The following is a 27930-nucleotide window of genomic DNA, read 5'->3' on the forward strand; positions in this document are numbered from 1 at the left end:
AAAAATAACAATAAAATGTATTTAAAAACAGGCTTCTCCAGTTGGCATCTTGAGTGAGACAGCTAAAATTGAACTCCAGCCCTTTGTGCTGTGTTCCTTTACAACCTGAAGTCGTCTTGCTTCTTTAATTCTGGAAATTCAGGTGGCAGCACCAGACATTAAATCCCCAAGAGAGAGGTATTATTAAATCTTTTTCTGAATTCAAATGGATAAATTCATGGGCCATCTTGTTCATTTCATGATGGCCATTGGAAGGAAAAAATGTGTAAGCCAAACTTGCATATTGAAGAAAAAACAACCCCCCCAAAAAAACCCACCCCCCAAAAAACCAAAATCAAAAAGCCCCTCTGGATAATAAATATCACTGATTCACTTATTTTAAACAAAGTCCAATTTTATTCACTTAGTATCCTTGCAGTCCATTGTATACCTTCTGCACCGATCCTTGTTTCAGTAGCTGTTTGATACCTGAAGAAAGAACAAACATGACTCTATTAACAAACAAAAAATTTAGTTGCAGCTTAAGAGCTTATTTGGGGGCTAGAAAGATAGTATAGTGATGAGACGTTTGCCTAACAAACAACGACCCAGGTTTGTCTCAGACACCACATATGATTTCTCTGACCATTACTAGGAGTCATTCCCTGGGCACCAGTGACAGGAATAAGCCCTGAGCACGACCTGGTATGGTCCAAATTCCAAAAATATTAAAAAAAAATGTGCTTGTAATCAAGGTGTTTAAATATTATTAGAGAGAGAGAGAGAGAGAGAGAGAGAGAGAGAGAGGGAGAGAGGAAGGGAGGGAGGACCGGAGTGATTGTAATCAAGGTGTTTAAATATTATTTTAGAGAGAGAGAGAGAGAGAGAGAGAGAGAGAGAGAGAGAGAGAGAGAGAGAGAGAGAGAGAGAAAACAATAGAAAGATTGCGAGAGAGCTAATTTCATGGAGGAGGCTTCTTCTTCACAAGGCTTCTTGACCACTCTGGACTGGAAATAAACAATCAGCTACCAAAGTTTGATTTCATCTCAGGTGGCTCCCCAATATTTTCAAGAAGATCCCTTTTCTCTGTCTTGTAGGTACACACAGCCTACCCTCATCCCACAAAATCCTCTCACAGGAGTCTTAAGAAGAGGGGCTCAAAATAGAAGGCTCTTCATATAGCTTTCCTTTTTTAGGTTTTGTCCTCTTTTCAGTTCTCCATACATTTTTATTTAGAACCCAATAATTGAGTCCTTTACTCAGCCAGACACACCTTGCCCCTAAGCCTCTTGTTCTAATAATGCAGACTCATTTCTCTTTTTATAGTTCAGCCTAATTGAAGTGGTTCTGTTTTCACACCCACACAACCTATCACTGCCTAAGCTTTGAAGTTCAGCTTACACAATTCTCTTTGCATGGTGACAAAGGGATTTTAGTATGCTTGTAAGAGAAAATGTTGAGTTCATACCTTGTTCTGTGTTCATCAGTGTTGGTGGGACACATAGGGTATCATTGGAGGGGTTTGTTTATATCATCTATTCTCTTTTAACTGCCCTGTATGCTTTGTAAAACACACACACACACACACACACACACACACACACACACACACTTCTTACCTTCTCTTGCTTCCTCTGTTAACTGTTCTTTTGGAAAATCCACATCAAAAGTGATTATCAAAGAGCCTTTGATGTTGTTGTTGTCAAAGTTGGGGAGTCCTTCCCCTTTCTTCCACAGCTTAGCTCCTGGTTTAGTGATCTTATCCCGGGAAATATGTACCTGGGAAAGAAAACAAAGTGAACTGGTACTTTCAAAGTCAAGCTTCTAATGAAGCTAAGTGGTGTCCCAAGTTCATGTCACAGTTCAGCAAAGAATAAAGGAAAACAAGCAAGGGATCCATCATCAGGATACTGTGAGCTAAAGACAGTTTTCAAAGGTAAAACTGAACATATCAACAAGTGAAAAAGTAGCAACTTGGTCCACAGTGATTATCAAGAACAAAACTGCTAACCGCTGTATAACCAGTCATGAGCAGCTGGAAGGGCTGTGACTCTGTTGCTGCGGTAGAGGTGAGAAGACAAAACACAGACTGGTAGAGAAGCCCCCACTCATAATGCTGTCAGATCAAAAAATAATCAACTTGCGAGCTTTACAAGGACAGGAAAAAAATGGATTTGCTTACCTTGTGACCATCCAAGTGAGCAATATCCATGTCAAAGCCCACCAGAGACTCAACTAGTGAGATTGTCACATTTGTATATAAGTCATCTCCTCTCCTTTCAAATATTGGATGCCTGAAAAACAGGATGGGGTGCACAAATTGTGAACTTCTTTCTTTGAGAAGAGTTGTTATTTTTTTGCTTTCTCTTGAGAGAATCTTTTCAGCAAATGGGGTCTTTTTTAAAGCTTTTAATCTTTAAAGAACAGGGGTCACTTCCAGTGATACTCAGCCAACTGCATTGGGCAGGTTAGTGCTCAGGTCTGAAGATTCAAAGCAGTGTAGGTCCTATGATGTCAGGGACATCCTAATTGTGCTCAAGATTCCTCCAGAGACCTGTACTAACTTAGGCTCAGCACAGCATAAGTGTTTAGAAAAATCTGAGAAAAGGATGAATACCACTCAAACTATCTGTTTACATGCTAGATACTCCAGTGTATAGTGTTAATCAAGACTTCAATTAAGTTATATGAAATTTATTGCTATCTATTCTTAAGTGGCTTACAATCAGAAATAAAACTATAACTAATTTGGGCCCGGAGAGATAGCAGAGGCGTTTGCCTTGCAAGCAGCCGATCCAGGACCAAAGGTGGTTGGTTCGAATCCTGGTGTCCCATATGGTCCCCTGTGCCCGCCAGGAGCTATTTCTGAGCAGACAGCCAGGAGTAAGCCCTGAGCACCGCCGGGTGTGGCCCAAAAACCAAAAAAAAAAAAAAAAAAAAAACAAAACAAAACAAAAAAAAAAAACCTATAACTAATTAGCCTAAGAAAAACAATTTCTGGCAGTGGAGGCTGACAAATAGGTTTGAGAAAGTTTCCTAATCTGGGTTCATAAGGTCTGGTCAGCTCTAAAGAGGCAGTAAGATGTGTGCTGGAAAGGATGTGATTAACTGAGATAGAATTCTGACAAATGACAAAATATCTAGAACTTGTGACGATGTCAATTCATTCAGAAAACAATCCAAGTACACATGTTTAATTGTGGGAAGCATTGAGAAAGACAAGGTGGATAAGGAAAAACCATCGGCACTGCAGATCCCATTTTTCCAAAAGAGCTCTGCTTTCCAAGAGAGAAATAATAAGCAAAAAAACGTGTGAATTGCAGGCAAAATTCTTTTCCTGTAGAAATTTACACAAACTATTTTAGGCACCATGAGTCAAAGTACTGATAATTGTAGGGTTTTGTAAATAAAACATTCCAACACTACACCCTCCACCAGAGGGTCAGATTCTCTCTACCCCTGTCCCAGTGTCATTTCCTCTCTCCCCATACTCTGTACAATATTATGCTTCCTTCTCAAGACCAGCTCTCACTTTCTGCTACAAGGCAAAATTAATTTTTAAGGGAACTTTGCACTGAGGGGAAGACAAGAGAAAAAAAAAATGCCCTTTCTTCAGAGAAGCTGCAGGTTATAGGAGAGGAGAGCCTGTCTATGGAAGGTCTTACATGATATGACATTTCTGCAGCTACAGTCTCACACCTCTCATTCCCTATTCTATTTGCCTTGCTTTGATAAGGCCTTACTTACCTTATTAACTCTTACTTACAGCTTTCTAGGGCCTCCTACCCAAGCAATGCTCAGAGGGTCAATCCTAGCAGCTGGTTGTTGGGTCAGTTCTCAGGCCTGGTAATATAGTGCTATTCAAGCCCATGGGTACTGGTAGGAAGAAGGAAGGTACTTGTTGCTGGAGATCAAACCCAGGACCTAGGGAATGCCTTATATGAGCTATTTCTCCTTTTAACATCTTTTAGATTTGCAGATCCTGACTATATAGAAAACTAGGATTAATCCTCTTTTTAAGTATTGCTATCGAGTTATAAGTAATCATTTAGGGGAATAAGATCATGAAACAAAAAATTCTTGTGAACACTCTGATGGTTAACCATATTTAAATGCAGAAGCTAAGAAAAGCTCTCTAAAATTAGATGACTTACTTGACAACTTTGATTCGGAACCGCAAGTCTCCTGGTTCCCCATCCACATGAGGCTCACCTGGTCCAAACAGATTATAGCATGTCATAAGTCACATAAGTCTAATATTAAAACAATATGGAAGATGAGAGGATATTTGTTTATTTATTTGAAATTAATTTAAGGTTTGGGTTTTTTTTTTTTTTATGGCTGCAACAGGTGTTGCTCAAGGATGTTTCCTGTCTCTGTGCTCAGGAGTGATCTCAGAGGTACTCAGGGAACCATATGTGTGCTGGGGATCCAACCAGGGTCATTGGGGTGCAAAGCAAGTGCCATAAATCCTATACTCTCTCACCAGTCCAGAAAACTTCTATTTAAAACAGGTCACATTCAGGGGCCAGGGTGGTAGTACAGCAGTTAGGGTACTTGCCTTGCATGCAGCCAACCCAAGTTTGATACCTGTAACTCCCAATGGTCCCAAGTCTGAAAAAAGTAACTCCTACCTAGACCATGCCCAGAGTAACTGATAGAGCAACCCTGTTCTTTACCACCTGAGTTATCTCTAAGGATGGAGAAAAAAATTTTTGTGTTTGGATACCACATCAGTGCTTACTTCTGGCTTTGTGCTCAGGGATCACTCCTGGTGAGGTTTGGGGACCAATATATGGTGTCACATTTTGGTTGAACCTGATTGAACCTGAGTTGGCTGCGTGTAAGGCTAGCAAGCATCTTGCCATTCTACTATATCTGGCCCAGAGAGAGGAGAGAGAGAGAGAAAGAGGAGAGAGGGAGAGGGAGGAGAGAGGGAGAGGGGGGAGGGAGGAAGGGAGAGAAAAAGAGAGGGGAAGAGGGAGGAAGGGAGAGAAAAAGAGAGAGAGGGAGAGAGAGAGAGAGAGAGAGAGAGGAGGGAGGGAGGGAGAGAGAGAACACCACCATCACAGATGTAGATTCTGTCAAGTCTGTGCAGGCACTATCCCTACCTTGTTATGGTAGATTTTAAATTATTAAGCAAGATTGCTTGTGCTGTAGGAACAAATAAAAAAATATTTCCTAGATACCAAATGATTAGATTTTTCAAAACCCAATCTTAAAAAACCCTGCCCTTTTATTGGGGGGGCACACTTGGTGGCACTTAGATGATATTATTACTCCTTGCTCTGTGCTCAAAAATCACTCATGGCAGGCTCAGGGGACCTCTGGGATGCCAGAAAACAAACCTAGGTCAGCTGCATGCAAGACAAGTGCTCTACCTACTGTGCTATCACTCTAGCCCTTTTTTCTGTTTTTGTTTTTGGGTCACACCGGCCACGCTCAGGGGTTACTCCTGGCTCTACCCTCAGAAATCGCCCCCAGCAGGCTCGGGGGACCATATGGGATGCTGGGATTCGAACCACCGTCCTTCTGCATGCAAGGCAAACGCCCTACCACTCTGCTATCTCTCTGGCCCCACTCTGGCCTTTTAGAGTTTTAAATGTAATGCTTAGAGACTGAGAGGTAACACAGTGGTAGGGCATTTGCCTTGTACTCAACCAACCAGGGACAGCCCGGGTCTGATCCCCAGTATCCCATATGGTCCCTGAGTCTGGCAAGAGTGACTTATTTTCTTTTACCTACTTACTTATTTATTTATTTATTTGGGGGGGGGGGCATAACCAGCGGCGCTCAGGAGTTACTCCTGGCTCTGGGCTCAGAAATTGCTCCTGGCTCAGGGGACCATATGGGATGCCGGGGATTGAATCCGCAGCTGTCTGAGTTAGCTACATGCAAGGCAATCACCCTACCACTGTGCTACCACTCCGGCCCCCAAGGAATGATTTCTGAGCCCAGAGCAAGGAGTAACCCTGTGTGCCACCAGGTATGACCCCTAAACTAAACTAAACTAAACTATACTACATGTAATGCCTAAGAGTTATACTGCTGAGTTAAAATTAATAAGGCTGCACTAACATTTTTCCTTGTTTATTTTTTGGGGGGGCACATCTTGTGGTGCTCAGGGTTTATGTCCAGCTTGGTATATGGGAACATGTGGTATGTAGGATCAAACCCGGGACTTCCTCATGTAAAATATGCACTCCAGACCTTTGAATCATTCCCTGGCCTATGAATGTTATAAATTATGGCTTGATTTAGGCTATCTCATAGGAATTCTTGGTAATGATAGTCAAAGAAGCAATAATGCTACTGCTTAACACAGTGGTGCCAGTGCATACCACTGGTGGCTCATAACTGAATGTGACAAAATTAACACAACTAAAAGTGAAATGTGCTAAAATGATTAACCTGGAGTCATAGAGATTGCATAGTAGGCAAGGCGCTTGGCTTACATAAAGTCAACCTGAGTACAATCCCTGGAATCCCATATAGTTCCCCAAGTACCTCTAAGAGTGACTCCTGAATTTTGCCAGGCATGCCCCTCAAACGAAACAAAATAAAAATTTTAAAAAACAAAAAAGATAATGATCACGAGAAACCTTTTGATTTCTAGAAGTGACTGAAAATTACTGGAAATTATACATGCATTTATGTGGCCATTAAGATATGGGGTAAAGGGGCTGGCGCGGTGGCGCTAGAGGTAAGGTGTCTGCCTTGCCAGCGCTAACCTAGGACGAACGGCGGTTTGGTCCCCCTGCGTCTCATATGGTCTCCCAAGCCAGGAGCGACTTCTGAGCGCATAACCAGGAGTAAGCCCTGAGCATCACCGGGTGTGATCCAAAAACCAAAAAAAAAAAAAAAAAAAAAAAAAAAAAGAAAGAAAAAGATATAGGGTAAAGTAGGGGATTAAGAAGTATTCACGGGGAGTCTAGCAGGAGGAGGTTTGGCAGGCCCCCGCCATGCCGGAGGCCTGCTTGGCCAGGCCTAGCGGGGGTGCGGGACTTGGGTAACCCCAGCACCCCTCTACCGCCTTGCTCCAGATCTCCAGGGCTTCCCCGGGCCACACGCCTGGGCAAGCCGGTGAGTTGGGTCCCTTGGTGGAGCTTGAAGGTACCCTAGGCCTTCCCCCACTACCCATGCAGCTCCTTAGGGAGGGTCTGGGTGGGGCTCTGAACTTCTGGTCTCCCAGCTTCTTGAAGGATCTCTCCTTCCTGGGAGCCGGGAGTCTAGCAGGAGGAGGTTTGGCTGGCACTGGTAATCTCTGTCCAGTCTACATTTTCAAAATCGCGCGGGGGCAATCGCCCCCGCGCGCACAAGAAACATTAATAGTACTCTCACAAGAAACATTAATAGTACTCACTATCATTGAATTATGTTTTTATGTATGCAGAATGTCCATTTTGTACTCTGCCCTTTTGCATACCCCTTCATAAGTTCATATTTCTCTTTAACTTCTTTAACTCCTATATCATTACTCCTTTTTTACCCTTTCTAACTTAAGTACTGTTGAGTCCTAAGTCACAGACCAAAGTGGTGCCCTAGAGTTAACACCCACCCAACTATTTTAAAAGGCATAAAAAGGACACATATCTTTTCAACATTTTATGGGTGTTTTCTTTGACGGCTATAACTTTTGCTAAATACTTTCTTATACAGTGATGATCCCCCCCCCCATGTTTTTTATCTTCTCTTTGTGAACTGCTCAATATGGAATTTGGTGTGAAAGAATCCCTCAGTTTAATACTTATGTTTGAACCAAGTCATGGGTCTTGTTGGAAATGTTCTTACGCCCCCATATATCTGATAGCACCACGTGGCTTTATATCTTGTTTGCGTAGGCACACTAACATGGGAAAATACTATACATACCAATAAGTTCTTATCTAATAGAAATGGGAACACACAAATCTTGTAGTGCAATGAGACCTTACACCCTGAACATTGACATAAAGACCTGGCACAGGCCTCAGAAGAATGGGCATTCTCCATTTACCCCTTGATCTAGAGAAGACATTTACAAAACATCCAAGGTTGTATATAACATCACCCGGAGGCATTCCTGTACCAGGGACGACCCTACAGCTGCTCTGACATCGATCTACTCAAAAGAGACACCCCTTAACACTGAGAAGACAACAAGAACAATGACCTGCTTACTGGACAGGGCTTGCTGTATTGCCCCTTAATTGTGAGGTTTGTCTATAACATCACCTGGAAGCAATCCTCTACCACGGAAGACCCTACCACTGCTCAGACATCGTCCTGCTCAAAAGAGACTTCCCTTAACACTGAGAAGACTTAAGAACAACAACCTGCTTACAGGACAGGGCTTCCTGCATTGCCCTTTCATGGTGAGGTGAAACGAGAAGGCACTCCACATCATGACTTCAATGTAGGACATGCAGATTCCAGAATCATGAGACCAACAACAGAGACTGTGTGATAAGTGTGTTGGCGCTACGGACAATGTCTTGGATCGAACGATAACTTGCCTGAGGCCTAGAGCTGGTCTTATGCCAGGAAACTTCAGGGGTAGGATCTCTTTGTATTTAGGCCAAGGTTATTCCTTTCCATGCCTCTCATATTTTGGTGGGCCTATGCAAACAACAATTGCCACTCTAACACCGTTTTTACTGTGTTCCTTTGACTCTAATCCTTAAAACGCACCCACTTAAAATTTGAGGTTAACTTAAGCTAATATGCATGTACATGGAAATGTAAAAAATACTATGCCTCTAATGTTTAAGGAGTTACGTAAGTTTGATGGCTTTAGATTGCCTGGTGTGCTGTTAAGAAATATTATAATGTGCTACAATCTGGGAACTTGAGGGACAAAGTAATTGCACATGGATTATGTTTTATTTATCTTAACTTTCTTTGGTGAAAGTTCAAAGTTAAGATATCAGCAAGGGGACTTCTTCTGATAATTATGTTATGGGTGATTGTCCTTCCACTGTAACTTTACCTTATCCTCTTTCTTTGCATCTTTTGTTCTCATAGTTCAAAATAAAAAAATTATAAAAAAAAAAAAAAGAAAAAAAAAAGAAGTATTCACAAGACAAGCAAGCACAGGACAGAAAGCTGTGATGATAAAGCATAAATATCACTATTTTACCTTCTCCAATAAAGGGGTATTCCATGCCATCTCTCACTCCAGGTTCTATTTCTACCTCCAGTGTTCGTTCTTCATTCACTAATCTGAGACAAAAAATTTAAGGGGAAAAAAAAAAAGAGAAAATATAAACCAAAGACAGATAATTCAAGTTTTAGCAGCTTTTTCTTATAAGATTGCCCTTGTCTGATATCTGATATTGCATTTTCTATACCAAGAACCAGGCACTCTGGCTATAGTCACTATAGTCAGTGACTATGGTCAGTCACAATAGTCAGTGAATCTACTGCCTAGAGCAGAATGATCATTATGAACCTCGTGATAGTAATAGCCATTCATACAAGCATCTGTGCTAATCTTACATTTGTGGCTGGAAGGCAAGGCCATGTAATCGGTAATCCAGGAAAAGTTATCCTATGTGATTCTCTTCCTAATTCCACCAAGAATAAATCCAGTTTGATAATTATGTTCAAATTAAACAACAGGTGGTACCGCTCTAATTTGAAATGTTATCTGAATTCTATATCTGTCAAGAAATCAGAAATAAAGAGTATACTCAGAAATAAAGAGCACTGCTTATTAAGTTCAGAAACATACAAGGAAATATTCAGAAGAAATGTCTTTGGAAGACAAAACATGATTTATTGGCTTTATTATCTAAGATGGAGGAAGGGAAACAAATCCTGCAAAGACCATTAGTATTTTATTAGACAACTGAAATGAACAGTGTTGCATATATGTTAATGTATTTAAGGGAAATGATTAGTCAATGTACCTTTAGGGGAATTAATTAGCCAATATATCTTTAGGGGGTGATGACAGTCCCTCTCTGTAATGGCAATTGGACTTGGACACACCCCACACAATGGATGATTGCCCCTTTAGTATAAAAGGGAAAGTCTGGTTTTCTCAAAGAAGAAATACAAATGGCCAAAAGACACATGAGAAAATACTCCACATCACTAATCATTAGGGAGATGCAAATCAAAACAACGATGAGGTACTATCTCACGCCAGAGTCTGGCACACATCACAAAGAACAAGAACAATCAGTGCTGGCAGAGATGTAGAGATAAAGGAATTTATTCATTTATTCTCATTCACTACTGATGGGAATGCTGTCTAGTCCAGCCTTTATGGAAAATGATATGGAGATTCCTCAAAAACTAGAAATTGAGCTCTCATAAGATCCACCGATACCACTCCTAGGGATATATCCTAGGAACACAAAAATACAATTCAAAAATTCCTTCCTCACACCTATATTCATTGCAGTACTATTTATAATAACCAGCCTCTGGAAACAACCAAGATACCCTTCAACAGATGAATGGATAAAGAAACTGTGGTACATATACACAATGGAATATTATGCAGCTGTCAGGAGAGATGAAGTCATGAAAATTTCTTATACATGGATGCACATGAATGTACTATGCTGAGTGAAATAAGTCAGAGGGAGAGACACACAAATAGTCTCACTCATCTATGGGTTTTAAGAAAAATTAAAACCATTATTGTAATAATACCCAGAGACAATAGAGAAGAGACCAGCTCACCACAAAGACTGGTAGGTGCAGTTAGGAAAATAACTACACTAACAACTATCATGACCAGGGCTGTGGAGTCGGTAGATAACAGGGCTATGGAGTTGGTAGATAAATGCTACGATTCCGACTCCTCAGTTTTTCTGTACTTCCAACTTCGACTCCAACTCTGACTCCAGGTACCCAAAATTTCCTCCGACTCAGACTCCGCAGCCGCAATCATGACAATCTTAATGAGAGAAGTATCTTTCGAATAGTTGTCTCGAATACAGGCAGGTGTGGGGAAGGGGGGGTGTTTTGTTTATGACTGAAACCCAACTACAATCATGCTTGTAATCATGGTGCTTAAATAAAGATTTTATTTAAAAAAAAAGGGGGGGGAGGAAAGTCTGGCAGTTATTGGGGGCCCAGAGTACAGACTGGCCTGGGAGGCCAGTGAAAGCATCAGTGAGATGCATCCTGCTTTGTATCTATTCTTCATTTTCAATTCTCTCTCAAACTTGAATCTATAGGCTTCCCCTGATACCCTCTGGCCTGTGATTTTCTACCCATCTCTCTCAGAAACCCCTGAGCAGCAGAAGACTTCAGACTTGCAGGCTGGAATAAAAAGATACTTATTTTCAATCTCTCTCTCCCCCCACTCCCAGGTGACTAGAAATACATAGAGAACAAAATAGATGATTGCACTTACTTGACATTAGGGCACTCATCACAAACAACCTCTTGGGTCATCTGGAAACGCCCTGGGCCCAATTGAGTAGTACGCATCTCTTGACGACAGTTACATTTTCGTTTGCCAGGAGCCTGCCTGGCCACAGGTTTGTTTCTAACTACCTAAGAAAGGCATAAATAGCATCAGCTTCTTGTGCAAATCAAACAGGCTTTGTCTGCCTCTGTGGGCGCAAGGCATCTTTGGCAAGCTAGCCCTTAGAAATATCTAAAACTGACAGAACTTTTGGAGAATCTATCAATCCACTCTCAAATGGGAATGAAGGAAACAGATATTTCAAGGATCCAAAGTCTTTCTTTCTTTCTTGTTTTTTTTTTTTTTTTTTTTGGTTTTTGGGCCACACCTGTCCATGCTCAGAGGTTACTCCTGGCTATCTGCTCAGAAATAGCTCCTGGCAGGCATGGGGGGGGGGGGGGGAACGACCATATGGGATGCCGGGATTTGAACCAACCACCTTAGGTCCTGGGTCGACTATTTGCCAGGCAAACGCCGCTGTGCTATCTCTCCGGCCCCTGACCCAAAGTCTTTCAAAGCTGGAGTAAGAGAAGGGAGGCTGAAAGAAGAGAACTGAAAAATACTGTGTATCATAATCCCATTTTTAAATTAGAATTAAGTGCTGCTGAGTTGAGGTAGTTCACAGTTCTTGTAGGAAATCTGAGCTGTGTGAAGCAGTTGTAAAAAGAACAATCAGAGCCTTCATATCACAGGTCAAGCTTAAACCCATAAAAGTGCCTCTTGTTTCAGGCCACTCAGTCTAGGACTGTTTTCCAGTGCTAATATTAATTCAGATATTTTCAACATGTAAGAAATGAAATAATATTCATCTCTTTGTAGTTTACTGGTCACCCTGATCCCTGGGTACATGGACAAGAAAACAAATGAGAAATATATCTGTGTTAGCCAGATAATCTATTGTTTACATTAGTAAATGGCTAATCCCAAAGCACATATTCGTGTAGCAGGATAACACATGCGAGACAAGGAAAGCCCCTATTAACGGAACAATTTTGAAATTAGTGCACACTATGGCATGTGCTACATTGTCAGCAATGCCCCAATCAATTTACATACACAGCATCATGGAAACCTCCTAATATTGCGAGATAGGTACTATTATTAGCTCCATTTGACAGAGGCGATCAAAGCACAGAAGCTTCAGAAACATGACTCAGGGCAGAGCCAGGATTCTAAACCAGGAACTGGAGCTCTAACCACCGTGCTCTGTCAAGAAAAATTTTCTTAAAAAGAATTTACCACAGTCTTATTTAAGCAGAAAGGTCATTACACTCTTTACACTAAGTAGCTTAAAAAGAATTTGTTCAGGAACACAGTTAATCACAAGGAAGTGATGGCTACATACAAGAAGTCTAGAAAAGAATATGAGAGTTAATTTGTCTCGCCTTTTTATTTCATCTGAACAACCTACAATAGGTATTTTGGGTAGAGATGGAAGAAGAAATTAGTCTGACCTTTTCTGTCTCACTTGAACAACTTATGACAGGTACAGCAGGTAGGACATTTGTCTTGCACACCGTCAACCTGAGTTCAGACCTTGGCATTCCATATGGTCCCCTGAGTCCACCAGGAGTAATTCCTAAGTGCTGAGCCAGGCATAATCCCTGAGCACTGTTGGGTATGCCCTCCTCCCCCAAATCCTTAAGTTCTGGTAAAAATATAGGTGCATTGCTTTCTTATTTTAGGGAAAAGAAAAATTTCTTAAACTTGATTCAAATACTAACAAGAGATTAATAAATTTGACCATATTTGTTGTTTCTACTCACTTGAATAAATCTTTAATATAAGACAAGTATAAACTGAGAATATATTTATATCTTATACAGCCAATGAAGAATCATTAGTAAGAATACTTACTTTAGAAATCAATGAGAAAAGGACAAGTCAAAAATGGACCAAAGACATGAACAGATATTTTACAGAAAGAAGTAAGTATGGCCCACATACACAGATACACATTCTGACTATAAGTGAAAAAATGCTAATTATTATATAATTGACACCTTGTATCTATTACATGGGCAAAAAATGAGACAAGCAATAATTAAAAGTATTAGAGAAGTGGCAGATGTCTTGAATCTCTTATAACTTGCTGGTGGAAGCATTGGTACCAATAAAGAAACATTACGGTATTATCTTGCACAAGATACATTACCCAGTAACTCCTCTCTTACTTAAAAAATTCTTGTTCATATGTACTTAGATATATACACAAGAATGTTCACACAGAGATCCAAGAGATTTTAGAGGTTGCCTTGCATGTGGTAATCCCAGTTTAATCGCTGGCACTGCAGGATTCCCCTGCCCTACTGGAAGCAATTCCTAACCACCACCAGCTTTTGCTCTAAGCCCCCACTGTTCCCACAAAGGAAAATGAATACTCAAGTATACTTTGGACTTGAAAAAAATAAGTGGAAATGACCTTCATGCCTTTTTAATCATGGTGATTACAACATGGAAATGACAATCCTGGGTATTAGAATTGTAGCTATCTACAACAGGATGAATTGTGATGATATAACAGTAAGTGAAAAAAAGTCCCAAAAAATAATGAATGAAATAAACTATATTATTTAAGTATTCCTATACGTAGTACAGCAAATAAAAATACAAGGGAATAATAAAGACAAAATTTAAGGTAAAATTTCTTCTGAAAGGGAGGCAGTGGAATGGAACGGGGAAGTAGTATAGATAGATAAATATAGATAGATAAAATTTGTTAAACTGGGGCCAGAGCAATAGCACAGTGGTAGGGCGTTTGCCTTGCAAACAGCTGATGCAGGATGAACTTAATCCTGGGCGTCTCATATGGTCCCCCAAACCAGCAACAATTTCTGAATGCATAGCCAGGAGTTACCCCTGAGCGCCATTGGGTGTGGCCCAAAAACGAACAAAATTGTTAATACTGTAGGTTTTTGTTGTTTTATTTTCCATGTTCTTGAGTTGTGTAATGAAGTTCCTGAGACAATAATTATTTCATGAACAAAGGATTATGACTAACTCAACTCTATACACCTGACATTATCCCTTCAAAGATAGAGAAGGTACCTAGAAATCTGTTAAGTCAAAGAACATGAAAAAAGGAATAAAAACAATTCTGAACCAATAAGCACAGTTATATTGTTGGACTTACTTCCACAAAATTTCCAGCATATACTTCTTCCAAAGTGACTTCTAGATCTACAATAATATCACTTCCTCTTGGTATATTTCTGTCTTGTTGACGAGGGTTTCCTCCAAACATGAAACCAAAGTCTCCAAAGAAGCTATAGGTAAGTGTAAGATTATCAGGAACAAAAAGGACAGTTCGTACCTTAAAATTAAGTGTTCTTTCATTGAAAAATTAATGCACTTTATCTACATGTTGTGCAAATGTTTGATACATTGGAGCCATATATTTAACACATTTTTCATATATTATCAATTTTATTGTCTCTATCATAAAAGATTTTTATCTTTTAATATGTACCATGCACAGAAGTTCAGTGCCAATGAATCCAAACAGGTTCAACCAATTAACTATGCTTTACATCAATAATTGGATATGATACTGAGAAAGTATACAGTCAATAAAAACCCAAAAATTATCTTAATAGTAATTTTGAATACTATAATCACTTTATGTCCTTTTTAGACACCAAACTTGGTAAAAGCAGCTATTACTCTGTACAAAAATCTTAGGCCATAATTAAATATGCTAAAAAGTATCACCTTTAGTGAAGAAACCCTAGCCTAGACCTTAGAGAAAAGGAAGTATTAGTGTTCCTTCTTGACCAAAATATTTTTTTTTTTTTTTGCCAGGGGAGAGCGCGCACGCAGTCCCCCACTACCATAAATTATGCAGTCGAGTTTCCCACATGTGGGGGAATCGCAGGGGTCAGCACGCCCGGAGTGCAATGGGCGAGCCTCACCCTGGGGAAACCACCTTCGTGATCATGGAATCGCCCCTGCCAGGTAAGCATAAAATACATTTCTTAAGTACGAAAGCAAAACTTCAAATTGGATATGTAACTTAACTGTGCAGGTACCCTAATTTTAATATGGGGCTAGAGAGATAGTACAGTGGGGAGGGTATTTGCCTTGCACATTCTGGGGAATTCTCTAAATCTTACATTAAATAGAAAGGAGGAGTTAAGCAGAGAGGGCAAAGGGAATTAGAAGCTTTTTTCTTTCTGAATCCCTCGGTATTACTTCAAATAGCTAACACAAAGAACCACTTCCCTTGCAGGTGTAAAATCAACCTGTAGGAAGAAAATACTCCATTCTACTTACTTGCATATCTTTATAAGTTCTGAGAATTTAAACTGGTGCCCTCAACATCACTATGGTATTTTCTATGCAATATTGATTCTTACTCTTCATCGAGAAGGGTTCACAAAATTTATCAGAATTTGAAGCCCCCACCCCAAATAAATACCTGTCCCCAGAGAAATGCACACTCAAACTTCTTTTTTTTTAATATATATCTTTATTTAAGAACCTTTTGGTTATACTAGATGCATACTCAAACATCTTATTTTTGTCTTGAAGCTCTAAATGGGTCAGAGTGGTAGCATAATGGTAGGATATTTGCCTTGCACCCAGCTGACCCAGGATGAATGGGGGTCTGATCCCTGGCATCTCATATAATCCCCTGAGCCAGGAGCAATTCTGAGCACAGAGCAGGAAATAACCCTTTAGCACCGTCGGGTGTAGCCCAGAAAACCAACCCCCCCCCCCCCAAAAAAAAAGAAAAGAAACTCCAAATAAAGAACTCCTAGAATATGGCGCCATCAGGGCACATGGGAATTCAAAGGTCAATAAAGAGGATCTCAAAAAGCAAAGAGGAAAGAAGTACTTATTATTCCAGTCATTCAGCATTCCCATAAGCTGTCCACAGCAGGAGATAAGAAGCCTCTATCTACAACCTTTTCCCAATGTTTATTATCATAATCGTTCCTTTCCTGTTAATAGGCTGTAAGGGACAGTTCTCAAGATTGGAATGATAGTACAGCATATAGGGCATTTGCCTTGCACACAGCCAACCCAAATTCAATTCCTTACACCTCATATGATCCCCAGAACGTGCCAGAGTACAGAGCCAGGAGTAAGCCCTAAAAACCTCTGGGTGTGACCCCAAAACAAGACCAATAAAAAAGATAGGCAGTTCTGATATAGGAGTAACGATTTCTCTTTCTGCTTACAAGAATATTTTTGCAGATTCCAAGACAACAAGTAGTCAAGCAGAAACTAAACTTCATCATGTATCCCCTTTACAATGGTTGGGGTTGATTTGTCTGATCTGGTTGGCTTTAGGGACAATCCTTTAAGTGTTCCCTGTCTTTTCTGGAGCTTTGTGAATAAAACATTAAATACTTGCCACTTTTGACCAATGTTCAATCTTTGAACAAGGGAGCAGTTACTCTATACATTTCAGCTGGGTTAATTACTTACTGTGAAAATATGTCTCCATGGGAGCTCTGATGACCATCTTTTAAACCCTCTTCACCGTAAGTGTCATATTGTTTCCGTTTCTCACTATCTGACAGAACCTGGGGACAAAACAGTGAAGTTAAAGATCTTTCATAACTTAGTAATACTTAGTTAAGATTCATTTACACACACACACACACACACACACACACATGCATGCACACACACAAACATACACACAGGTTAGTTTTACTCTAATTGCTAAGTGGGATATTACATTTAAGAATATAATTTTTTTCTTTTTCTGGGGGGTGGGTTGGCCCATATCCAACAGCATTCAGGGGCTACTCCTGGCTCTGCGCTCATAAACTGCTCCTGGAAAGCTCAAGGGACCATATGGCATGCCAGGGATCAAACTCACGTCTGTCCCAGGGTGGCTGTATGCAAGGCAAATGCTCTACATGTGCTATTGCTCTGGCCCTGGGAATATAATTTTTTAAGCGTGACATTAAGCACATTTATGAAGTTATTTTGATAGACTATGTTCTTTCATATATTCTTCATTAGTAATTTTCACATTGCTCAAACACGTTTGTAATGTGATCAAAAGTTACCTCATCATATAGAAACCTTATCTGAACCAATTTAGAAATGGCAGAGTTCCCTGCATCAGCACCAGGAATCAAACTTTCCCCAGGGGAGGCCCTAATACTGCTATAGCACCAATTTGCTCCAGGATAGGTTCATATGACACTTTGATAACAAGGAAAAAGCAACAACTTGATCTAAGGACAGGTTGCCCTACCTCACCACCTAACAGTGGGATGAAATCAGAAGACGGTCTGTCCTAGGATCTGTACAAAAACAAAGATCTCTAATTACAGAAGACTGATTAAGATAATCACAACTGAGCAGAACTTTTCCTGGGACCATAAAGAAAGACTTTCTCCTAGGCTTCGTCCTAGGATCTGTTCAAAAACCAAGATATCTAATTACAGAAGACTTTTTTTTTCTTCTTGGATTTTGGGTCACACCCAGTGACACTCAAGGGTTACTCCTAGCTTTATGCTCAGAAATCACTCCTGGCAGGCTCTGGGGACCATATGGGATGCCGGGATTCGAACTGCTGTTCTTCTGCATGCAAGAAACACCTTGCCTCCATGTTATCTCTCGTCCCCTAATTAAAGACTTTGACAACTGTGAACCATAGAACATGAATCATCTTGTTCTGCCTCATATTTCATGTCTTCCTATAATTTGAGAAAAGAAAAATAGGAAATGGATGGGACTCAGGAACACTGAGTAGAAATAACAAATGGTCAGCTCTAACTACCCACACCAAAGTCAACAACAATAGAATCAAAAGACCCAACTATAACAAGATAAACACAAAATGGACCTTTTACACTGGCAGTCAGGGGGCTAAGGGTGAAGGTATGAGATTCATGTGGGAAGTACGGTAGAGGGAGGTCAATAGTGGTGGTGGGACTGGCCCTAATTCACTGTCACAATGTGCTTGAACTAAAACTGAAAGACCTGTAATTCACATTGGTCTCAATAAAAAATTAAAAAATTCTTATCTGAGAGCCAGAGAGATAACTGTCGTACACAGTTAAGTTGCTTGTCTTGCATGCAGCCAGTCCTGTTTTGATTCTCTGCACTTCATATGGTCCTGTGAGCATCACTAGGAGTTACTCTTCAGAAAAGTCAGTAATCAGTCCTGAACACTGCACCAGGTGTGGTCCAAAACAACCCCCCCCCCCAAATCCTATTTGAGATGAACAAGGTGGTTCTAAAAATGAGGGCAGTAATTGAAAAAGGTGAGATGAATTCCTCAGTCATATGCTTTTAATTATTTGCTATATTATCTAAGGATCTGACTATGATAGATGGTCAATAGTGGCAGACGCAGCAAATCAGGTCATAAAATGTTCTCATTCCTATTTCCGTACTATATTCCTATCTCTCTTGCTGATCATATTCTCCATATCCCACAAAAACATTAAGAAAATGGCAAGTCAAAGGAATCAAATAAGCCATTCAAAAAGCTCTATACTGCTATGGTTTCATATACTCTTTTTCATTTTTTGGTGAATGAGAAAATTCATATATATCCAAACAATTTGCATAAGATATATAAGTATGTGTGTGCTATCTGCCATGTTTATGTTTGTAACATCTTGCATTAGAATTTCAGAAAGTTAAAAAATTACTCCATGAAATGTGTTCAAAATGAATTCCTGGGGCTGGAAAGATAGCATGGAAGTAGGGCATTTGCCTTGAATGCAGAAGGATGGTGATTCGAATCCCGGCAACCCATATGGTCCCTGAGCCTGCCAGAAGCCCTTTCTGAGCATTGAGCCAGGCGCAATCCCTGAGCGATGCTGGGTGTGACCCAAAACACAAAAACAAAAATAAATTTTCACAAATCAAAAAAGACTTTCTGAAATTTCAATAAGTGTGTGGAAAACTGCAAATACAGACACAGCTTTATGGCAACTCATTGGGCCTACTCCAAACATAACAATGAAATATAAAACAATTAAGTAAGCTTCTATATCATTTAAAATCTGCCTTCACTATGCAAATGAAAAGCCTCCCTTCCACTTAGACCAGTTTAGTACATATTATAAACCAATATAATTTTTAAGTAACTCTGTACTTTATTTTTTTAGTTTGTATTTGGCCCATACCTGACATTGGGCAGGACTTAGTCCTGGCTCTTCACTCAGGAGTCCTGGCGGACTTGGGGGACCAGTGGATCAAATGCAGGTTAACCACTGAAAAATATAAGGGCCTTACCCTTTATACTATTGCTCTAGTATAGTAATTCTATATTTTTAAGCCATTTCTTCAACCTTTTTAAATTCCTGTTTAAACAGCCAACTATAGAGAAGTTATTTTGAATGCATACTTGTGTTGGCATAAGTAAAGATTTAGAATTGGCTATGCCAAATTGTCCATGTGATGTAGAAAGATCCACAGTAAGAATGTACTATGATGTATTTAGAGAGATAAAGAGAAATTGAGTACGCAGGGAGTGAATAGCAAACACACACACTCACAAGTAAATATATTTACTAATTTTGCCATACTTGGTGGTATCTAGAGCTCTGTGCTCAGAGATCACTACAGGAGGAATTGAGGGACCATCTGTGAAGCTGAGGATCAAACCCAAATTGGCCACATGCAAGACATATGCCCTACCCATTGATACTATCATTCTGTCCCAAGACTATTTTTAAATCAGTTCAGAAACATCAGAGGCTATTTTAATAACCTCCCCCAAGTATCCTTAATATTATGAAGGTTAATATTAATCTCAGAACCATTTACTTCTCTACATTACTGGTGTTTTTGGGGGGGAGGTTGGGGGTGTCTAAGCCAAACTAGGCTGTGCTCAATGGCTATTCCTAGCTCTCAGTTCAGAAGTGACTCCTGGCAAAGCTTGGAGGATCATCTGTGGTGCTAGGGATTCACACTGAGGTCAGCCATGCACAAGATAAATGCTTTACCTTTCTGCACTATCTCCCAGGCTCTTTATTGTTCTTACAACTGAAGAATAAAACTATATTACCTGTTTTGGAAATTTTTTTAAAGTCCCCAATTCAAAGGTCAGCCAACCCAGAGTCTCCACTATTTAAAATCCCAGTAGTGCAGCATCAATTTCAGTTTGGCAGGGAAAACATAGTAAAAGTCTCTTCAGCTTTACTGGAATTCAGGTTGTGAACACCAATTTATCTAAGTTTGAATATTATAAAGGAAAACTAATTTGAACTAGAAAGTTCCTTAAAGTTAAGATGCAATCTTATAAACAGCCCATGAAAATAGCATGCTAGATCACAACTAGATAACAGAAGATGTTTTAAAGAGTCTAATAAAGACTGGAAGATAGTTCACAAGGTAGAGGTTTCCAAATTTACCTGGTCTATCACCCCTTCGCAATTTTTTTTTTTGTTTGTTTATCGGGCCACACCCATTTGATGCTTAGGGGTTACTCCTGGCTAAGCGCTCAGAAATTGCCCCTGGCTTGGGGGGGATCATATGGGATGGCAGGGGATCGAACCGTGGTCCTTCCTTGGCTAGCGCTTGAAAGGCGCTAGCTTACCTCTAGCGCCACCTCACTGGCCCCGCAAAAATTTTTTTGTTTAAAAAATACTCAGTATTCCCCTGGACATATCCTTTTTAAAAGTAAACAGCGTGTAACCCAACTGCATCTGAGGTTACTACCAACCCTCCCCACTATATTCTGAATCATTTCAACTTTCTCCAGGGGTCAATATCACCCACTCTAAGACTGCTCAAGGGCCAGAGTTCCATCCATAGCACTGATAGCTCCCAGCACATGAGACTGAATTAACATCACTGAACTGAGTATTGACTTTTCTCTCCCCTGCTGGGCCTCTGGACTGTGAGCTGTCCTTCTAGAGCCCCCATTTCCCATCATCAAATAAAGAACAAAGTAAACTCTTAATATCAGCTTCCTAATATTTTTTGAGTATTGGGCTTCTAATAATGTGACTGTTCATGGTAAATATAGTGTAAAAAGACTCCTTTTTATTTTTGTTTTTATTTTTAGGCCACACCCAGCAACGTTCAGGGGTTATTCCTGGCTCTGCACTCAGAAATCACTTCTGGCAGGCTTGGGGACCATATAGGATGCCAGGGATTGAATCCAGGTTCGTCCCAGATAGGCCATGTGCAAAGCAAACACCCTACATCTGAGCTACTGCTCTGGCCCTAAGACTAAATATTATTAACAAGAAATGCAATATTCTATAATTTGAGTGTCCACTAAGTAGGAATTTCAGTCTTCAGAGTTCCTAAAGTTATCAAGATAGGGAAACCTATTAGCTCTAGGTTTTAGCTGGGGATAAATTGAGGCTATCAATCATTTCCCTTAATTTAGGAGAGCTTGGTATTCTTCCTTCTTTTTGCATACTTTTTATACTGAAATATTTTCCGGATGTTTCTGGTCTTATCACCATGTAGGATTTTAATTTGAATCCACAAGCTTTATTCTAGAAATTTGGGGGCTAATTTTTGTGTCCTTTTAGAAAAGAGAATAAATAGTAACTATGGCTAACAACATTATTATATATAGTGTGGTAGACATGTTAATTAACCAAAGGAGCAAGTTCATAATACATTTCAAAGCATCACAATGCATACTTGAAATATATTATGCTTTTCCTACTTGAAATATATTATGCTTTTCCATCAGTTATATCTCAGTAAAGCTGAAATATAAGACCACACACCTCTTATTTTCTTTTTAGACAAAATGTGAATAACATATACAAAATAATTATATAAAAATTATGAAATGCTTATTTAACATTTTTCACCATAGTCTGAAATAGTTTGTATATAATAGTTTGTTGGGTTTTTTTTTTTTTTTTTTTTCTGTGCCATACCCAGCAGTGCTCAGGGATAACTCCTGGCTCTGCTCAGAAATCACTCCTGGCAGGCTTGGGATACCATATGGGATGCCAGGAATCAAACCCAGGTTGGGCATGTGTGCTATTGCTCCAACCCCCATGTGTATAATAGTTTTTAAAGGGGTAAATCACTTAGAAATATTCCTGCATTGATTAGAAAAAAGTAAAAGAGAAATAGAAACAAGAATAAGTTCAAATCAACAGTATTTCATAGTAGTGATTAAAACAGATGGTATAGGGACTGGAAAAATAGTACAGCAGATGTGTGCTTGCCCTGCATGCAGCCAACCCAGGCTCACTTACCTCCATCCTATATGGTCCCCCAAGCACTGCCCAGAGTGATCCATCTGCTGTGGAGCCAGGACTACCCCTGAGAACTTTGTGGCCCTGAACCCTCCAAAATTAAATAAATAAAATATACTAGATAATATATATAAAGATAGATCATTAGTCTAGAGGTAACAAATTTACACTATTCTTGCAAGTATAAGAGCTTATTGGGTCAGAGAGCAAGTATGGACGTTAAGGCATTTGCCTTGCATGTGGCCAAGTCTAGTTCTATTCATGACATGTTATATGGTCCCGAGTGCTGTCCAAAGTGAGCAGAACAGAAGATAGCCCACGTTTTAATTGACAAAGACTTTTTATTTGAATTATTCAAATTTTATATAAAGGAAAATGCACATATAATTATGAAATGTTCAACTTGTCTAGAAAAATTAAATGATCTCACAACACAGAAACTGCAATTTGTTGGCAAGAACTGGCTGGAGATGAATAACAGATATTCCCATGGAATGGTCTAAGAAAGTTTCAATGATCACAGTCCTTATCAATCTCAAATGATCCCCAACATGAAGAGAGAATGTTCAGTGTCATCCTTCATCTGACACTTTGCTGCACATTATGTGTTGAATCCATTCAATTATGTGGATTTGCAATTGTCATTTACAATTTTTTTTCTAGTTCTACTTCCCAAATTGACTGACTGATAACCAGTGTATTTACTAATTTATTAATCACACTTTCATTCTTTTAAAAGGTTTTGGGATTTTTTGTACTAAATGGAACATCTAGTACAATATAGTTATGAGTACTATTTAATTTTATCTACTATTAAAAAAATAAACAAAAGAGCCAGAAAGAGAGAAGGCACTTGTCTTACATGCAAATGATCTCAATTCAATCCTTGGCACTGTATATGATTCCCTGAGCACAGAGCCAAGAATCATGAGCACCACCAGGTATGGCCTAAAAGTCAGGAGAAAATCTAAAAGAGGAAAATGTTTCTCTGTTTTACATGTTTTTTTTCCTATATCTGCAGGTTTTATTCATAGTTTATCTTTTTTCCTAACTCACCTCATAAGCAGCACCCAGATCTTGGAATTTTTCTTGAGCTTGTGGATCATCGGGGTTCCTGTCAGGATGAAGCTGCAGAGCTAGTTTTCTGTAGGCCTTTTTAATATCCTTTATAGAGGCACTGCGTGGCACACCCAAGATCTTATAGAAATCTCGCCTGGGGAAAGGGAAGGAGAGAATACTGCATTATATATTTTTCTTTACATCTAGAGCTGTGTCTAAGCATATAGATTAGAAGAATGAAGGTATGATACTTACACACGTACAAAAATAACTAAAAAGGGACCACACTGTATAGAGTAGCATATTGAAATTATCAAAATGAGAGGTGATGTACTTTTTTGAGCAAGACTACAATTATGCAAAACACCTGCAGCATTCCTCAAATTGTTTTATCTCTAACAGTCACAGGTTATTTTCAAGAATAATCCTATTAACACAATTTAACTCTTTCTTTTCCTTTATTACTAACTTTAGATGACCTTTTGTTTTCAAAAGTCAAATATCCTTCCAATCTGATCTTTGTTATTGAAGATGATCATGTTATATATATTCTAATAGTCATACTCTTGTAATGTTAAAGATGAAGTGACCAAGCATGGAGGTAAGACATTTGCTTTTCATGCAGAAGGTCGGTGGTTCAAATCCTGGCATCCCATATGATCCCCTGAGCGCTGCTGGGTGTGACACAAAAAACAAACAAAAAAATACAAAACAGAGTCTTTGGGGCCGGAGAGATAGCATGGAGGTAAGGCGTTTGCCTTTCATGCAGAAGGACAGTGGTTCGAATCACGGCATCCCATATGGTCCCTTGTGCCTTCCAGGGGCGATTTCTGAGCAAGAGCCAGGAGTAACCCCTGAGCGCTGCTGGGTGTGACCCCCCCCCCCAAAAAAAAAAGATGAAGTGACCAAAGTCAGAGGTTATTAAAAAGGCAAAGTAAGAGACTAAATGAAAACTGATAAAAAATAACAATTGGGTCTGAGGCCCCTTTAGTGTTTTTGCTAAAATACAGAGAAAGCACCAAACTTGAAATGATACTAATTTGTTAAGGTCAAGTCTTAACATAGACACTTAATTAAAGCCCATATGCACACGCCTGAACATCTCAGCAGTTGCAAATATGCTTATGGTATGAGCTGGAAGATAAGGCAGGGATCCACTAATTTCCTTTCCAGGAACTATGCTGGTAAATAGAAGGTAAAGGGGGACTTTGAAAGAAGAACCCAATGGGAAGCTAGAAAAAGAGGGTAATAAAGTTTCAGGGCAAGGATCATATCCAGTTCATAAAAGACACCAAAAAATAATTGTTGGACAAAATGAATCCACATCCTCACAAAAATCAATTCCTTTTTCCAGTCATTCTAGCCACCTGAAGTTCTATCTCATAATGCACTCAATAGAGGAAGAGTAATCTGTTCACAGTGGAGACACCAGTACAGTAGCAATGATCATTTTAAGATGCATTTAGAAGAGCCAGAGCAATAGCACAGCAAGTAGGGCATGTTGCATGCAGCCAGCCCAGATTTGATCCCTGAATCCCCATATGTTCCCCTGCCCTACAAGGAGTCATCCCTGAGCACAGAGCTAGGAGTAAGCCCTGAGCACCTCCAGGTGTGGTCCAAAAGAACAAAAACAAGTCAAAAAAGCATTTAGGGGAAACGCAGATGGGACACAAAAGACAGAACATTAAAAAAAAAAAAAGGATTTCTTAAATAGTCAAATTTAGCAATATCATTTAAGCATTGCATATATGTGTTTTACAAGTAGCGTACCCCCCCCCAAAAGTACTGTCCCCAAAGGATTCCATGAAGTTGAATTTGGTACGTCATCCTCCCGCCAAATCTGTATGGAATTGATTATCTCTTGTGAGAAAAACCCAAATACATAGTCACTGAAATTAGTAACAAAAGAGAGAACTATAAAGAGTGAAGCTCCCAGTAGGCTTAATAAAATATAGTCAACATCTCAGAAAAATAGAAGGAAGTAAGTGATAGCTAGTATAGGCTAGCCTCAGCATTAGGTTCCCAAGAGACTCTTTTATGAATGAAGCTTATAGTGACAGTATTGACATTTACCTTGATGTTTTGTCTTAAACATCTTAGGCTACTCAGAAAGCATACTGTGAAAACTAATAAACACCTCTTAGAAGACGATTTTTAAATAAACTTTAGATCTTTCACAAGAAAAAAGCAAAGCTTTTTATAAGCTGGGGGGGGGGGGATTGAGATTAAACAGATTTTTAAAGATCTGCTAGGTCACACTTTCTCCATCTCATGCAACTTTTATAGAGTTCCAAGCGAAGACTCGACGATGGCCCGCATGTTAAAAGAAGAACACGCTGTCTCATTCTGTGGCCGCTCGACTTACACATACAGGATCATGAATTTAAAAAGACTGGAAGGATCCTCCCAGTGTTCACGGGGTCCCACCTTCCTTTCACATCGCCGGCACTTGATTATCAAGTTACAAGAAGAATTGAGGGGATTCCTTCAAGGTCACCCAATCACTCCTAAGTGAGACGGGGTAACCCGCGGGCTGCTGTGCAGGCTCTTTCCCTTCCTAATACCTACACCATTCGGATTCCCAAGGACTGCAAAAGACTGCAAAAGAATGCAAAAAAGCACGATGACAGCTGGTGCTCAACGACTGCAAGAAGCCTACCAAGCCCAAGGTTCGGCTCTGTGGGAGGTCGGCCTTGCTCTCCCAACCCAATTCCTTCGGCCCCAACTTGCTTCTTTGCATTTCGTCCGTCCCCCCACTTGAATGTCACCCGATGCCCCCACCGTGGCCCACGTTTCAGAGCAGGCACAAGACTGGAACCGAACTCTCCCTCACCCCGTCCTTGGGGGCGAACTGAGCTCTCCGGGTGGCGGTTTCGCTCCTGCACGCCGCCAGCGAGGCCACCCGGTGCCCAGCCAGGCCCAGCTCCGCGTCCGCAGCCTGGCAATGCCCCCCTGTTCCTCCTGATCCTCCTCCTCCTCCTCTCCAGATCACCCCCCTTTCCGCAGCCCGGACCGGCTCTCACCCACCCGGCGACGACGGCCCCGAGGAGGTAGAGCAGCAACAGGCAGAAGGTGCCCAGGTTCTGCGGGGCCATGGCTTCGGCTCGCAGACACCCCGCCGCGCCGGCTCCGGCTGGCCAGCAGCACCCCCGCACCCCGAGTCCGAGAGGCCGCCTCTCCTCGCGCAGGGTCTTCCTTTCCTTCCACTCGGGCCCGGCGGCAGCTGGCGAGCCCCCGATTCGACCAGCCAGCCGGCCCACTTCCCGGGAGTCCCGAGTCCCGGAGCGAGCGAGCGAGACGCCAGCCAATCGCCGCGCACCTCGTAGCCAATCAGCGCGCTACACTTCACCTCGAGGCAGCGCGGGCGGCCAATCAGGAGAGAGGACGTCGGAGACGCGCGCCGCCACGGAAAACTCACTCGGGCGGGTTGAGGCTATTACGTCAAAGTCGCGGCGACCGGAGTCTCCCCGGCGAAGGTGCCGGCGAGTCCGTTCCTCACCCCCCTCCCCACCCGCCAGCCCGCCCCGTTCGGACTCTTCACCAATCAACGGGCTCTTCTTCCAGACTGGCCAATGATGAGCGGAAGGTCCATCGTAGCTCCGCCTCTCGGAAGTTCTTTCAGGGGCGCTGGGATTTAGGTGACTTAAGGGCCTGAAACCGTCACTTCGGATCTATGCTCCGACAGCCGCATCACTTAAGCCTTAAGAGATGCTAAAGAATATTGTGAAAAACAGTAAGAAGAAGAGGTGACATTGGTGGTGGGAATGTTGCACTGGTGAAGAGGGGGTGTTCTTTATATGACTGAAATCTAATCAATCATATTTGTAATCAAGATGTTTAAATAAAGATATGATATAAAAATTAAAGAAGTGAAAAATGAAAAGGATTCCTCCTTTTCTTCTGAAATAGAACAGGGGGAAGGAGAGTAAGAAGAGGGCAAAGAATAGTAAGAAGGGGAAGAAGAAAAAGGAGGAAGAAGAGAAGGAAGAAGAAAAAGAAGAGAAGAATAAAGAAGACAAGAGGAGGAGGCTAAGGATGTGGTTCAGTTTGTAGAATAGATGACCTATATATCTCAATGGCCAGATTTGATCCCAAATGATCTCATGTCCATGCTCTATTTTTCTCACAAATTGTATGAATTCAATATATCTGTATGTATAAAATATGTGATATACGTATGCATACTAACTTCTAATAAAGCTACTGTAAAAAAAAGATGCTAATTTTGCCTTTCCTGACGAAATCTAATAGAACATTGTCTTGTTTTCACAGAGGAAGAGTCTGGAGGCCCCATAGACTAGACCCTTAAATTTGTTCATGCCTAAGACA

General features: G+C 40.6%; 1 protein-coding gene and 1 non-coding gene across 2 annotated transcripts; both read right to left on the reverse strand.

Moving 5' to 3' along the window:
* Window positions 1-26700, reverse strand: DNAJB11 (DnaJ heat shock protein family (Hsp40) member B11). Its single transcript, XM_049775745.1, has 10 exons — window positions 26629-26700; window positions 23599-23755; window positions 16820-16917; window positions 14520-14652; window positions 11333-11475; window positions 9098-9180; window positions 4134-4191; window positions 2162-2273; window positions 1599-1758; window positions 1-468 (listed from the first exon to the last, which is right to left on the reverse strand). The coding sequence occupies exons 1-10, from the start codon at window positions 26694-26696 to the stop codon at window positions 404-406; spliced, it is 1077 nt and encodes a 358-aa protein (XP_049631702.1). The 5' UTR covers window positions 26697-26700; the 3' UTR covers window positions 1-403.
* Window positions 15185-15348, reverse strand: LOC126012280 (U1 spliceosomal RNA). The gene has a single exon (XR_007496800.1). It is a non-coding gene; the product is annotated as a U1 spliceosomal RNA (small nuclear RNA).
* Window positions 26701-27930: the final 1230 nt, after the last annotated feature.

Source organism: Suncus etruscus, chromosome 6 (genome assembly GCF_024139225.1).
Source record: "Suncus etruscus isolate mSunEtr1 chromosome 6, mSunEtr1.pri.cur, whole genome shotgun sequence".
NCBI lineage: Eukaryota > Metazoa > Chordata > Mammalia > Eulipotyphla > Soricidae > Suncus > Suncus etruscus.